The 14681-nt window shown below is 42.7% G+C and overlaps 1 protein-coding gene across 1 annotated transcript in view; it reads left to right on the plus strand.

Moving 5' to 3' along the window:
• Nucleotides 1–8267: 8267 nt before the first annotated feature.
• Nucleotides 8268–14681, plus strand: part of LAMB2 (laminin subunit beta 2) — a 61349-nt gene continuing 54935 nt past the window's right edge. The window contains 3 exon segments of the mRNA XM_042447442.1: nucleotides 8268–8283; nucleotides 12465–12496; nucleotides 12498–12635. Of these exon segments, the coding sequence (XP_042303376.1) occupies nucleotides 8268–8283; nucleotides 12465–12496; nucleotides 12498–12635 (186 nt within the window).

Genomic DNA, 14681 nt, shown 5'->3' on the forward strand with positions numbered 1-14681 from the left:
GTATGGTGTGTTGAGAGCCTTCCAGATGCCAGAGAGCCACTGCGTGCCTCCCTCCCTGCCTCCCTTCATGGAGCAGATCCTCCCCAATAAAAACTCCATCCACTTTTCCCTGGGGCCTGCAGGAGGAGGAGGAGGAGGAGGAGGGAGGCTGGCTGGCTTTCCCCAACTAACTAAAAAGTTTGTAACGTTTGGGCTCTTCCCTCAGTGCCTGCTCCTTCATTGCTGAGGCAGAGGCTGCTGCTGGACCCAGGCTCTTCTGGACCAGGAAAGGCCCAAGGGCTCCCTCCTGCTCCCCTGGGGTTTCCCCTCAGCAGTCACACTCTCTGGCCTCTTGAAAGGCTGGCACCAAATGGACCCAATGTGGGCTTTGCTGTTTGCAGGTGAGTCCTCTCTCTCTCTCTCTCTCTCTTCACACACACACACACACACACACCTCTTACACAGGGGATCTGTCCTCCTTTTCCCGGACATGTCCACCATTTTCCAACCTTCTGCCCAGGAGGGCTTCCAAAGAGTCCTCCATTTTTCCAGGGCTTCCATAGGTTCTCCATTTTTTCCAACCTTCTTCCCAGGAGGACTTCCAAAAGGTCCTCCATTTCGAGCATCACTCAGAAGCATGACATTTACACTGCTGTGTTTTCAGTTTTACTTTGGTCATCTCTATTTTTCCTGACTGTCCTACATTTTAGGGCTTCTTATCTTCCTTTGTGGAGAGGACATTTGATCACCCTGCGCATGGTGACCAGACGCCCTCCTTTTCCAGGGCCTGTCCTCCATTTCCCAGCCTTCTGTCCAGGAGGAGTACCAAAAGGTCTTCCATTTTGAGCATCACTCTGAAGCATGGATTTACGTTTGAATGTTTTCAGCTTTTCTTTGCTCATGTCCTCCATTTTTTTCTTGAATGCCATGCATTTTTGTGGAGTTTTGTCCTCTGCCGTTATGACGCTTGGTCACCCTGACGTCCTCCTTTTCCAGGACATGTCCTTCATTTCAGCCTTCTCTCGAGGAGGAATTTGGAGGATCACAAAGAAGCAGGAATTTGTGTGTGTGTGTGAGTTTTCAACTTTTCCTGTATGTCCTATATTTTGTGTGGTCCTCCTTTGCCATTAAGGCTCTTGGTCACCCTTCGCGTGGGGACCACACATCCTCCTTTTCCAGGATATGTCCTCCATTTCTGTCCAGGAAGAATTTCAAAAAGTCCTCCATTTGGAGCATCACTAAGAAGCATGAATTTCTATTTCTGTTGGGGTGGCATAGTGGTTTGAGTGCAGGACTGTGACCTTTGAAACCAGGGTTCGAATCCTGGCTTGGCCATATAAACCCAGTGGATGGCCTTGGGGGAGTCACTCTCTCTCAGCCTCAGAGGATGGCAATTGCAAACCCCCTCTGAAGAAACTTGCCAAGAAAACCCTAGGATAGGGTTGCCTTAGGGTTGCCGTAAATCAGAAACAACCACGTTTTGCTATATGGCCAACACGGCTACCCTTGAGTATGTCTCCTACAAATCCAAGGATTTCATAGGAATAGAGTTAGAGTGGCGTCAAGGTGCATTAATTCTGCAGGGCAGATACAGCCTCAAAGGAAGCATGGCAGCCAAAGTAGTGGGTGGAAGGGAGAGTTGTCTTTTTTATTTTCTGGGATCAAAGACACCCCCCAAGCCTTTTGTGTCACTACCTTGTTGTTGCTCCTGCCAGAGCCCACAGAAACTCTCAGTCTTTCTCAGCTGTCCTGCCTCTGCCCCCCCCCCCCAGTAAGGGTGTAGTAGCCCCTCATCTCTTGGAGTATTGTACCCAAGCTCATCCCTCTCCTCAGTATGGATGAGGCAAAGGGTCAGTTTGGGACAGCACCATTGGGATCTCTGATGCCACACACAGAACACTCTCTGATGAATTCAACCTCATAACCAGTCCCATCATCCCCAGGCAGCGTAACACGTTGGTTGGGAGTGATGGGAATTGCAAATTAACATATCTGGAAGGCAGCAAGTTGGGCCAGGCTGCAGATGGTCTTCTTGGGGGATGTGACTTTTAAGATCTTTTATGATCTGGATTATATTGATTCAGGTGTGGGATGGGTGGAATATGTGTTTTGCTTTTTTGGTTAAGGGTGGTAGAATCTGTCCCTATGATTCTAAATGTTGGACAGATTAACATCTGTCCCATTTTGGAATGCTACTAGATTTGAGTTAATGTCCTTACTGCTTTCCACAGCTGTACAATAAAGTCAACAGGTGCTGCCTTCTCCAGGAGGCAGCAAGGATGAGTAAATCTGGCCCTATTGATTTTCTGCCTATCAGCTGGGCTCCCAGTTCTCTCAGAAAGACATAACAGTTATGCATGTCCACAGACTACAGTAGGACTCTCTTGTAAGGTAGTGCTACTCAGGGTGGTGGTCTGTGGACCAGTGCCAGTCCCTGAACCATCTGCTGCCAGTCATAGAATCATGGAGTTGGAAGAGACCCCCCAAGAGCCATCCAGTCCACCCCCTGCCATGCAAGAACTCACAATCAAAGCACCCCCAACAGATGGTCATCCAGCTTTTCTTTAAAAACCTCCAAAGAAGGAGACTCCACCACTCTCTGGAGTTTTTCAAACGGGAGGAATTTCTCTTAAATTCGATGGAAAAGAAAGTGGGGCCAAAACGCATTCACTTAAAGTCGCTAGTTTCATGCAATTATGTGAATATGCATTGCATTCAAACTGGCTCCCCATTGCCCAAAAACAGCATGCCATTGCCTGAATTTGCATGTGGCAGTCTATCACGCAATATCATGAAACCACATGATTCCATTCGGACTGACTTCCCATTGGCCAGATTTGTGTGTAGTGGGTTATCACGCAATAACAAACCTCATGATTGCATTCAGATTGCCATCGAATTATACTTCCAATTCCCCTTGTCTAATAAACTCCTCTGAGGGAATGCCTTCCACTTTCAAACAGGTTTTACTGTCAGGACGTTCCTCCTAATATTGAGGTGGAATCTCTCTTTTCCTCTAGTTTGCATCCATTGCACTGGGTCCTTTTCTCTGGAGCAGCAGAAAACAAGCTTGCTCCATCCTCAGTATGACACTCCTTCAAATACTTATACATAGCTATCATATCACCGCTTAACCATCTCTTCTCCACGTTAAGCATACCCAGATCCCTAAGTCTCTCCTCGTAAGGCATGGTTTCCGGAGTCTTCACCTTTTTGGTTACCCTCCTCTGGACACACTCCAGGTCCCATTGTTCTTAAGAAAATTGCATCTTAAGAGTGTGTCTTATTAAGCAGGAAGAGGGGGATTATATTATTCAGACATGTTGCCGTGTGCCTTCAAGTCATTTCAGTCTTATGCCAAACCTAAGGCAAAACCAATCATGGGGTTTTCTTGGCAAGATTCTTCTGGGAGTTTTATTCTTGCCTTCCTCTGAGGCTGAGAGAGTGTGACTTGCTCACTGTCACCCAGTGGGTTTCCATGGCCAAACAAGGATTCAACTCATGCTCTCCCAGAGTCCTAGTCTAACATTCAGACCAATGTATTATAGTGGACTCCTCATTCTGACATACTCTGTTAATTTTCTTTAAAACTTAGACCCTGTCTGTTTGCGTGTGTACAATCAGATATTGTTAGATTTTTTATGTTACTTGAACTGACACATGGAATGTGAAATGATCCATGTCAGCATGTGTGCGTACAGTCACAGGCTTCCCCCCTGTAAATTTCTTACGCATTTAACACCTCGAAATCTGGTGTAGTAAGTTAATTATTTATAGAGCTGGGAGACTGAGCTGTCTCTGTAACTAAACATAGGGGGTCATGGCAATGGGACAGACATGATTACTGAGTGAAAGTTTGTGTCTGAGAGAGAGAGAGGCTAATGTAGGTATGTAAAAGAGATGCCCTTGTTGTCTTTGGCAAAGATTTCAGCTTTTGAGAGGTCTGCCTTTTTAGTTCTTAAACTGGGCATTATCAGCATGCACATATAACTGTGCAACTCAGCTCTGTATTAACTGGTTTGGAATAGTCATTGCTATCATCCTCTGAGTCAGTGATACTCAGAGGAGTGGTCCTTCGACTGGTTCTGATCCCTGAGCTATTGGTTGCTGGTCCCTAGCAATTTTCCAGGAATGAAAGAATTGGACCTAATAGACACAAACTTTTTGTCGTTCTCTGACACATTGGTAAAAAAATAATTGCAAGTCTCCCACATCAGACAACTAGAGATGGAGAACATGTATCTCTCCATACTGCTGTTCCCATCATCCCTTCCTCCTACTCCCATCCTCTTGATAGCCATGTGTGGAGAGAGTAGAAAACTCCATTTTTGGATACCAGGAGAAGTTACATACTGTTTTATATGTGTTCTTCTAAGAAATTTCATTTTAAATGAGACACACTTTATTCATTCCCATCCTATTAACAGTTAGGATTGTGTAAAAAAAACCTTCCAAATCTTCCTGTGTGTGTTTTTATGTGGGGCTGAAACAGGGACGTAGCCAGGATTTTAGGAAGGGGGGGGGGTCCAGACTAAGTGCCACCATTATAATGGGGCTTGGGCGCGGCGGCGCAGCAGCACATACCATTCATTTTTCTAATGGAAGAGGGGGGTCCGGACCCCAAGGACCCCCCCTTGGCTATGTCCCTGGCTGAGACCCTTGTTTATGTTTTTCAATATGAATCTTGTGGATGCCTGATATTCCAGTTTCTGTAATCTGAGAAACCTGTTTTCTGCAATGAGAAAATTTCAAATCGATTTTCTGTAACTGAGCCAGCTATTCTTTTCTTGGGGGTTATTCAGACATTGTTTTTTGTTACTTTTTCAGGCTATGTGGCCATGTTCTAGAAGAGTTTATTCCTGATGTTTCACCTGCATCTGTGTCACATTGTCAGAGAATTCTTCTAGAACATGGCCACATAGCCCCCCCAAAAAACAAAAAACTATGGATATCAGCCACGAAAGCCTTTGACTTCATATTCAGACATTGTTTTTGTTAGCGTGGCTATACAAAAAGTCTCATTAATACATTCCAGTTTTGTTGTTCACACTTTTTTTATAGGAACCGCATCTCTGCTCATCTGTATGAATTCTGTTGCTCACACGTGCCAGCACTGCAAATAAAGATGGAGTCAGTGATGCAGATGTATTTGAAACACATTCAAGCTATGCAGAATTTTATCCCCCTTTATCCTGAATCTATTCGCATCGGTTATTTACACATCTGACAATGCAAATCTTTTAGGAAAACTCAGGGGGGGAAAACAGAGAGTGATTATCCCGGGTTAATGACGGGGGGCTTGCAGCCCCCCAAGAAACTTAATTGAATCTTTGTGAACAACAAAGATTTAACCCGCCTTCTATTTTCACAGTCTGAATAACCCCTTAGACCAGTGATTCCCAAACTCTGGTCTTCCATATGTTTAGGACTTCAGCTCCCAGAATTCCTGACTTTTGGATAAGTTGGCTGGGGGCTTGTGGGAGTCTAAAACACCAAAGTCTGGGAATCACTGCCTTAGGGCTGATGGGAGGATAAAGTGGGGAAGAGGGAGAGTTATGTACAAGGCTTTGAGCTCACTGGAGGACTAGAAGATACATGTAGTTAATGAAACAGCCAACCTTTAACTTCAGCTCCATACTCCTTCATTTTGGCAACCAAGGTCTCTCTAAATCCCTCTCTCCTTGTTGCCTCCAGAACAGGAGGGTGGTTAGTGTGTTCCCTTTGAACGTAAACCAACCTCAGTCCTGGGGCAGCTGCACAACCCACCCCACCAGCTGGAGTCTTTGTCCCTGGCTCCCTTTGAAGCTCTGACTCCAGGGGATTTGAGGCTCAGCGAGTGCTGGCTCAGTGCCTGGGAGCAGCCAGTAATGCAGAGGGGGTGTTGTGTGTGTGCGTGTATGTGTGAGGGGGAGATGACACAGGAAGAATCCCACCACACCTGTTCCACCTCCGCTCAGCAGTTGTAGGAGTCACTGATGCAATGTTATGGCGAGGGGAATAGGAAGGAATGGTCCTTCGGTGTTTCCTTCGCAGCTACAGAAGAGTCACTGCCAAGTTGGTTCCCTTGCCAGTCTGAAGGAGAGGAGGGGAAAGGTGTTAATGTTCAAGAAGAGAAGGCCTGGGTATCCAGAGGGACCCAAACCATTCCTGAGCTCTGTGGTAGGGGTGGTGATGATGATCCCTGCTGCTTGGCACTGCTGTGCCCTTCCCCACATGGTCTCCCAAGTGGACGTGTTCTCTCACAGACTCACAACTCAGCCCCCACGTCCCTGGCACGAGGCCAGCCTGGCCGAACAACAGAGCCGATCCCCGCCAGGGTTATTTCTGGCAGGGCTGCAGCTTCCGCTCCCATGCCCCACAACCGAAGGAAGGGAAGTGTGAGGGCAGAGGAGCTGAGAGACATTTCTCCTTCCAGGCCCACCCTCCTGTGAGCAACAGAAGCAGGTGGAAGTGGTGCAGAGAGGAGGAGGAGATAGTGGGGTGGATGAGGGTTATCTCTGGAGGAAAGAAACCCAGCTTTGAGGCAAAAAAAAGTAGCATCGTTCAGTGCCAGCGCTTTCATTAGCTGTCTGTGTCAGATTGGGGTCACTGAGCTGGCACCTTTGAAGCCCTACAGGCCGGATTTGAACAGAAAAAAAAAAATCATCGTGCTAATTTACTCCTTTATTTTAATTAATTACATTTCTAGTCTGTTTTTTTCTCTTGTAAGTTCAAGAATGGCAAAGGCCAGGGTCCTAGAACAGTTCTAAAATAAGATGCACACATCTGAGCTATGCTAGAAGTTGTGGAATAGAAACAACAGATGAATGAATGAATGAATACTAAAAGAGATGCATACAAGAGGCTGCAGCATAAAAGTGTACATTTTTCAGACTAACGACCTTATCACACCCGCTCAGAAAGTAGATTTAAAGTAGAAAAAACCCTGCAAATGCAGGAGGTATTTCACACGACGTTTCTGCAAAACAGAAATAACACAAAAATAAAGCAAACATAAAGGGGACAAAAATGACACCTTTTTACTTTTGGGAAGTTCTGAAAGTAAAAAGGTGTCATTTTTGTCCCCTTTATATTCACTTTAAGGTCCTAAGAATTTTTTTTCTATTTCTAAAATCCTATTTCTGAGTGGGATTTATCTAGTGTGATAAAGTCCTAAGAAAATCCATTTTTGTTCAGTTATTCACATCACATGCAAAATGTAAATAGTAACCGAAATGTCTAGTGGTTCAAGAACTGACTGGGGAAGGAGAGGAAGCCAGCTCCAACTTTTTCCTTCAGCACTGGGCCCCAAGCCTGTGAAGCATTGCTAATCTGACCTGTCCATGCCTCTCTTTTTCTGCTCTTCATCCTCACAGCAACTCTGAAGTAGGTCAAGCTGAGAATGACTGACCCAAGGGCACTCAGTGAATTTTGTAACTGAGTGGGGACTTGTATATAAATCTACCTGGTTGTTATTTGCTATCAAGCTGATTCTGACTCATGGTGACCCTGTGAATGAGGAACCTCCAAGTGCTGCAGTCATTATCTGTCCTGCTCAGGCCTTGCAAACACAGGGTTATGGCTTACTTGTTTTAATCAATCCATCTGTGGACCCTAGTCCTGTAAATCAACCACAACACCATGAGCATACAGCCAGCCCTCTGTATCCATGGATTCAACCATCCATGGCTTGAAAATATTCAAAAAATATATAATTCCAAAGAGAAAACCTTGATTTTGTCAATTTCTATAAGGGACACCATTTTACTATGTCATAATGGGATTTGAGCATTCACAGATTTTGAGGGGGTCCTGGAACCAAACCCCAGCAGATACCAAGGGTTCATTGTATTTAACCTGCTTAATATTTTACAGTCTTTACAGCAGTTTTCTCTAAGCTGATATCCTCCAGATGAGTTGATCTTCAACTATCACTGAAGTATGGTTAGTTTTCTAATTCTCAAACATTTTATACACATCCCCATCTTCTTCCTTTCCAGTTGCATACCTAGTATATTTGACACCTGGTGTGGATCATTTTTAATATCTCCTTCCTCTCTTCAAGAGCCTTCTCCAGGTCTGGTGGAGCTGCTGGCTGGGTGGCAAAGGAGGCTAATGTCTTTACTGCCTGCCCAGCAGAGCTGCCAAGACCTGGAAGGCAGTCCCTTCCCACCTGAGTGACACCCCTCTCTGATGTGTCACCTAGTGCAGTTTGCATCCCCTTGGTGACATCCCTTATCCTTTTGCTCAGAGCCAAACTATATAGATAACTCTGGAAATCCCCAGATAGGACAAGGTTTTAAAGGACAATGATAGCTGTCTGGGGTAGGGAGTTTCGATCAGGATCAATGCTAGAGGTGGTGGAGTTACCTCTCTCTTTTCCCAAGTGACCCAGAAATTTTTGTTTGGCCTGTAGGGTGAATTATATAGCTACTTGCCAATGAAGTGAGCCTGCACTTCAAATGTAGGGTGGTAGAAATCCCAAAGGAGCACAGATTATCAGTATTGATGCATAAGCTTTGAATGAAATATTATTTTGAAAAGTGGCTTATAAATCTACGTAATAATAAAAAATACACTGAAAAACAAAACTAAAACCTATTCACCAAAGAAACCAAAATTCCCCACTTAGCACCAGTTGGTCTGAATACCAATACCTGGAGTATCTAAATTTGCTAATTTTCACAGATGTGTAAGTTTTGTTCAGGGTTCTATTTTGGGTTGGTTTTTTTGGGGGTGGTGGTGGTTCAATCACTTTAGATTTTTGTGTATGCAGAAGGGTGGGTTCGAGGACAACAACCAGTTGATATAGTGGTAGGTGGTGATGAATGAGTGGGGGATTTGTGTGTATGAGTAAAGGAACTTGATTGAAGGCCAAGTGGAAAGAACAAGGGCCATGGAATGTGCAAGGGAAGTATGTGTGTTTTCCAGTCACTGCCTGCATATTGTCAAGGGGAGGGGGAAGAGAATGAAAGCAGTAGATCAAATGGAAACAGCTATGAATTGTTTATACAGGAAAGCCTTTATTGTTCCCAAATCAAGTGGAATACTTCAAATATACTTTTAATACTGTTTCTTCAGGAACGTGAGGGTGGAGGAAATCTAAATATTTGTAAGAGCAGCGTGATGAAAACATTCTGTTTAGTTTGGGTGTTATCCAGCCAAAATGAACACTTTTAAAGTTCTGCAGCTACCTGGAAGTAAATCCTGTTGTGATCACTGGAAGTTACTTCTAAATAAGCAAGCTGAAGGGGTGTGTGTGTGTGTGTGTGTGTTTGTGTGTGTGTTACTGCCCTCAAGTCTGTCCCAACTCATGACAATCCTCTGTCCTCCACTGCTCTGCTGAGGTCGGGTAAATTCAGACTCATGTCCTCCTTAATTGAGTCTATTCATCTGGCATGCAGTCTTCATCTCTTTCTGCTGCCTTCTGTCTTTCCTAGCATTATTGTCTTCTCCAATGAGTTATGGCTCCTCATGATGTGGCCAAAATACAACAGCCTCAATTTAATCATGTTGGCTTCAGGGGGAGTTCTGATCTAATCTGATCAAGGATTTGTTTGTCCTTTTGGCCATCCGCCATATCCTCAGCACTCTTCTCCAGCACCACATCTCAAATGAGTTGATTTTCTTTCTGTCATCTTTCTTCACTATACAGCTTTCACTTCCATGCATGATGATGGTGAATACACTGGCTTGGATGGTTCTGATTTTAGTGCTCTGTTGTATATCTTTATGTTTTAGGATCTTATCTAGTTCTTTCATGCCTGCCTATCTCATTTGTAGTATTCTTCTTATTTCTTGAACATAATCTGCATTCTTATCAATGTCACAGAAACTCTTTAACTGTTTTGATTTCCTCATTATCTAGGTTGAATTTATGTAGTTCCTCTTCCATGGTAATTATTTTTGTTTTCTTTATGTTCAGCAATAAGCCTGCCTTTTTTCCTTCATTTTCCTTAGTTATTGTTCCAAGTCTCTAATATTTTCTGCTAGTAGTATGGTGTCATCCACATTGTTGATGTTCCTTCCTCCTGTCTCCACTCCTCCTGCTTCTGAGCCTAAACCTGCTCTTATGATATGTTCAGCATACAAGTTGAACAAATAGGGTGATAAAATGCATCCTTGCCAGCCCCTTTTTCCAATTGGGAACCATTCTGTTTCTCCATTTTCTGTTCTAGCAGTAGCCTCTTGTCCTAAGTACAGATTTCTCCTCAGGTCTATCAGATGTAGTGGCACTCCCATGTCTTAAAGAGCATTCCGTAGCTTTTTGTAACCTGTATAGTCAAATGCTTTGCTATAGTCTATAAAGCACATGCTGGTTTCCTTCTGGAATTCCTTGGTGTGCTCCATTAACCATTGTATGTTTGAAATGTGGTCCCTAGTTCCTGAAACCTGCTTGGGTTTTCTCTCTCCATATTTGGTTGGAGTCTATGTAGCAGGATTTTAAGCATGATTTTGCTTGCGTGGGAGATTAAAGCTATGGTTCTATAGTTGCTGCAGTCTTTTGTGTCTCCTTTTTTTATGGATGGGGATGTATATTGATCGTTTCCAGTCTGTGGACTGAGTTGTAAATCCCTTTTCCTGAAATTAGTAGGAATTGAAAGTATTTAGTTAAGGTTGCTAATGGTCTACAATTCCCATATAATCTCCTAATTATTGGTAGTCTTTTATGGTACCAAGTGATGCTGTGTTATTATATATTTTTAAAAAAACACATTTTGAAGCCATGTCAGCCTCACTCCACATCTGAATATGGTCTTCCATCTTCTTTTTTTTCCCCTGGGGAAATTATATTCTCTCTATTCCATACCTTCCAGCATTTCAGAGATGAAAACTGGGACATGTGTAGCCAAGCGACATCAGAGTGTGGTAAAGATGAAAAAAGTTATTAATGAGGAAAAACACACAAACTAGGAGGAGCAGCAGCAGTTTGCTTTTGCATGAGCCAACTGGGAAGAGCGAGCCTCGCATTCTTCCTCTCCTGTCCCAACTGCTGAATTCATTGAGTGCAAATTGCTTGTGCACTTTGAACTCAGTTTGCAACAAATGAAGTAAGCAAAAGACAAGGGGCGAAAGTGGGGGGAGGAAAGAGGAACTGGGACATTTTAAAAACAGCTGAAAGAGTGGGATGACAGAGGATTAATTGGGACTGTCCCTGTCAAATCTGGACAGTTGAAGGGTTTGCTAGCCCTCCGCCAACTTAAGATGGACTCTTACTTGTCCTTGAAGAATTGCCCTGTAGGAGAAACTGCTTCAATAATCTTTCACATTGAAGAATCTCAGGTGTCTTTCTGTTCATGGAATTCATGCAAACTAAAATATTGTTAAGTTAAATACAGAGTTTGGAAATGTAACATTTTAAACATTAGTTCTTTCTCAGTTACTTGCTGCAGTGAACTTTGAGCAGCACTATGTTGATGTTATTACGACGTTTTTAAAAAATAGCTTCTTCTCTTACTTATTGCTTTAAAAAAACTGGGATGAATGCAAAAATTTTATAAAACATGAAAAAAATGTCCCTTGTTGGTAATATTTAAAATAATGTTAAAATAACATTGAAAATAAGTGCAGAACTTTACCTGTTGCCTATCTTCTTTCACAGGCCAGGGCATGTGGTATGGGGTTGGACAGGATGGCCCTTCCAACTCTACGATTCTATGATTCTATGTGTGGCCAAGCAGCATCAGAATTTGGCCACGATTAATGAGACACATAAGCTAGGAGAGGCTGTAGTAGTTTGCTTTCCCCTGTGCTGATTTACTTGAGTGCAAACTACTGTTGCACTTTGAACTCAGTTTGCAGCAGCTAAAGTAAATGGAGAACAAAGGGAAAGCAGGAAGCAGAGAAAGCAACTGGGACATTTTAAAAGAAGCTAAAAAATGGGATGACCGAGAACTTGTCAGAACTCTCCCTGCCTAATCAGGACAGCTGTTACAATGTTACTGTTGTAACGATAAAACAGGTTCCCTTCCACCATTGTGGTGTTTTGAAATGAAACTTAATTCCGCACTTGCTATCCCTTCTCCCTGTAAGTATTTTTACAGCAAGTATATTTTTGGGGCTCAGTACATGTTAATAACCCCTTATTTGGAATTCTCAAATACTCCAGAACTGTCTACATGGGTGGCTTAGATAGTGACACCTTGGCTTTCTGATGGTTCATTGTACACAAACTTTGTTTCATCAACAAAATTAGTTTAAAATATTATGTATAAAATTACCTTCAGGCTATATGTACATGGGATGCATAAAACATAAATGAATTTCATATTTAGACTTGGGTTACATCTCAAGATATATTCCAAAATACAAAAATAAATAAATCTGAAGTCCAAAACACTTCTGGTCTTGAGCATTTCAGATAAGGAAGACTCAACCTGTACTTCAGTGTTGTGATAGAGTCTTTTCCTCTTGCATTAATGTTGGTCCGAAGTGATATAGAGTTAGTCACAGTGTTCCCTATTCTTTATTTCCTTTTTTATTCTGAACATCCCCTGTTTCCACAGTGCTGGGGGGAGTGCTGTGCCAAGATCCTGAGCCCCCCCCATGGCTGTTCCCAAGGTAGCTGTTACCCAAGCACAGGAGATCTGCTGGTAGGTCGGGCTGATCGCCTCTCTGCCTCCTCCACCTGTGGTCTGCGACATCGCCAGCCCTACTGTATTGTCAGCCATTTGCAGGTGAGTCTTACATTGTAAAGGAGGGTGGCCATAGCATATTATAATGGGTGTATCAGTATAGGCCATACAGCCCTGAACAGAAAGATGAGCATTCATACATTATGTGCTTGCTCCTCCTATATGGAAACGTCATATTTGGTTTAGAGATTCCAGAATTCCAGCCAGCATGGACACTGTGCTGGGTAGGTGGGTGGGTTTTCTTAGTTTCCTAAGTAGGCTAAATGGGTAGGTGACTTATGCCAAACTCCACTGGGGTGAATGGACTCAGTGCAACAGGTACTTTGGAGGTAAAAGGAGGGAGCATCATTTGGTAGTCTACCACTTACAGTGTTCGCAATTTTGTTCGGCCTGCCCAGCACCAGTGCCATTCCACACTTAGAACTGGATTCTGCTGAACACCATTGAAAGCTTTGTCCCCTTTTGCCATATCAAATATAGGTGTTTGTACTTTTGGTGGGCTAGTGTAAAGGGTGCAGCACAGATTACTGGTTAGAAAATAGAGCATCCTGCAAGTCTGATTTCTATGTATGTATACATTTGCAAATACATATTTTACATGCAAATTTCTGGTCTTCATTACAGCAGAGACAGAATTGAAAAAGTGCTGTTGTGTCCTTTTTATTCTCTGTGATTAGCCAAATTAGAATCAAAGGCATGAAATTTGCACTGATACATTTAATTCAAAACAAGAGTAGGGTATATGTGGCCTTACAGATGTTGGATTGCAGCTCCTACCACCCTATCCAGTACAGTCAATTGTAAGAAATTGTGGGAATTATAGTCTAATAATATCTAGAGTCCACACCCTTCATTTACAGAATTCACAAGGGTTGCAGAATTCTTGGTTCAGGATGGGGTTATACTGCACCAAGAATGCTGTTTGTTTTTAAGCACACTCAACAGCTCTGTTTGCATGAGTGGCACATGAGCAGGGCTTTCATCTCCTGTTTCAATATCTTCAGGGCTTCTAACATACATAAATAATGTTCAACATTGGCTCAACATAATGCTTAACATAAATGCAAATTCTGCAGCAAAGTAAGGGAAAGCATAGCACGATCATATAAGACACAGCTGTATGTGCCTGCTTTCTGCCCCCTGGGCTAGCCAGCTGACTTCAGGTGAAATGAAAGGCCCTGGTTCAAAACACACTGCAGAAATAAACCAATTTGACACTGTCCTGGTTCAATGCTATGGAATTCTGGGAACTGTAGTTTTGTGAGACATTTGGCCTTCTCTGTTAGAGAGCTCTGGTGCCACAATAAAGTCCAATTCCCAGGATTCCCTAGCACTGAGCCAGTGCAGTTAAAGTGCTCTCAAACTGGATTATTTCTGCAGTGTGTTTCGAACCTCTGTCCCAATTATACTGTTAAGCTAAATTCAGCTACCAGTCCTCTTGGTTTCTGCACGTGGAACAAGAAGAGGAAGGAATCATGCTTCTTTCCCTCAAGTACCAAATTGTCTTAGGCCAGCCCTGATGTCTCCAACCACACTACCTAACCACACTCCAACCACAGAGTCTAAAATTTGCTTTTAGAGGACATTTTTAATGTAAAGATACAGAGGAAACCAGAGATTTTCTTGCTTGGAATGTTGATTGATCAAGTTGAGAAGAAATGTGAAAAGACACTGCAATACATGATTACATCAGCAAGAATAATATATGTTCAGAGATGGAAGGACACTGATATACCAACACAAGAAAATTGTCCAAACAATGTTTGAACTTCTTGAAATTGATAAATTGACAATGTTGATCTAATAAAAATCATTGAATAATTTTTAGAATGATTAGTATTTTTACTCACATTGAGGATGTGAATCAATTTTAGGTTTTCCTAAAATAAAAAGATTTGGTATATTGAAGAGGTTTAAATTACACTGTATATGAAAAAGTAGATTAACAGTGATATATATATGTCAGTGGGGATGAGGCAGGTCAGTGTATGGTATTGTTTAATAGTTTAGTTGTGTTTGTTTAGTTATTTGTTTGTTATCACTGTTTGTGATTTAGATATCTCTATAAAATGTGTTTGTGATGGTGCT

Source organism: Sceloporus undulatus, chromosome 2 (assembly GCF_019175285.1).
Source record: "Sceloporus undulatus isolate JIND9_A2432 ecotype Alabama chromosome 2, SceUnd_v1.1, whole genome shotgun sequence".
Lineage (NCBI taxonomy): Eukaryota > Metazoa > Chordata > Lepidosauria > Squamata > Phrynosomatidae > Sceloporus > Sceloporus undulatus.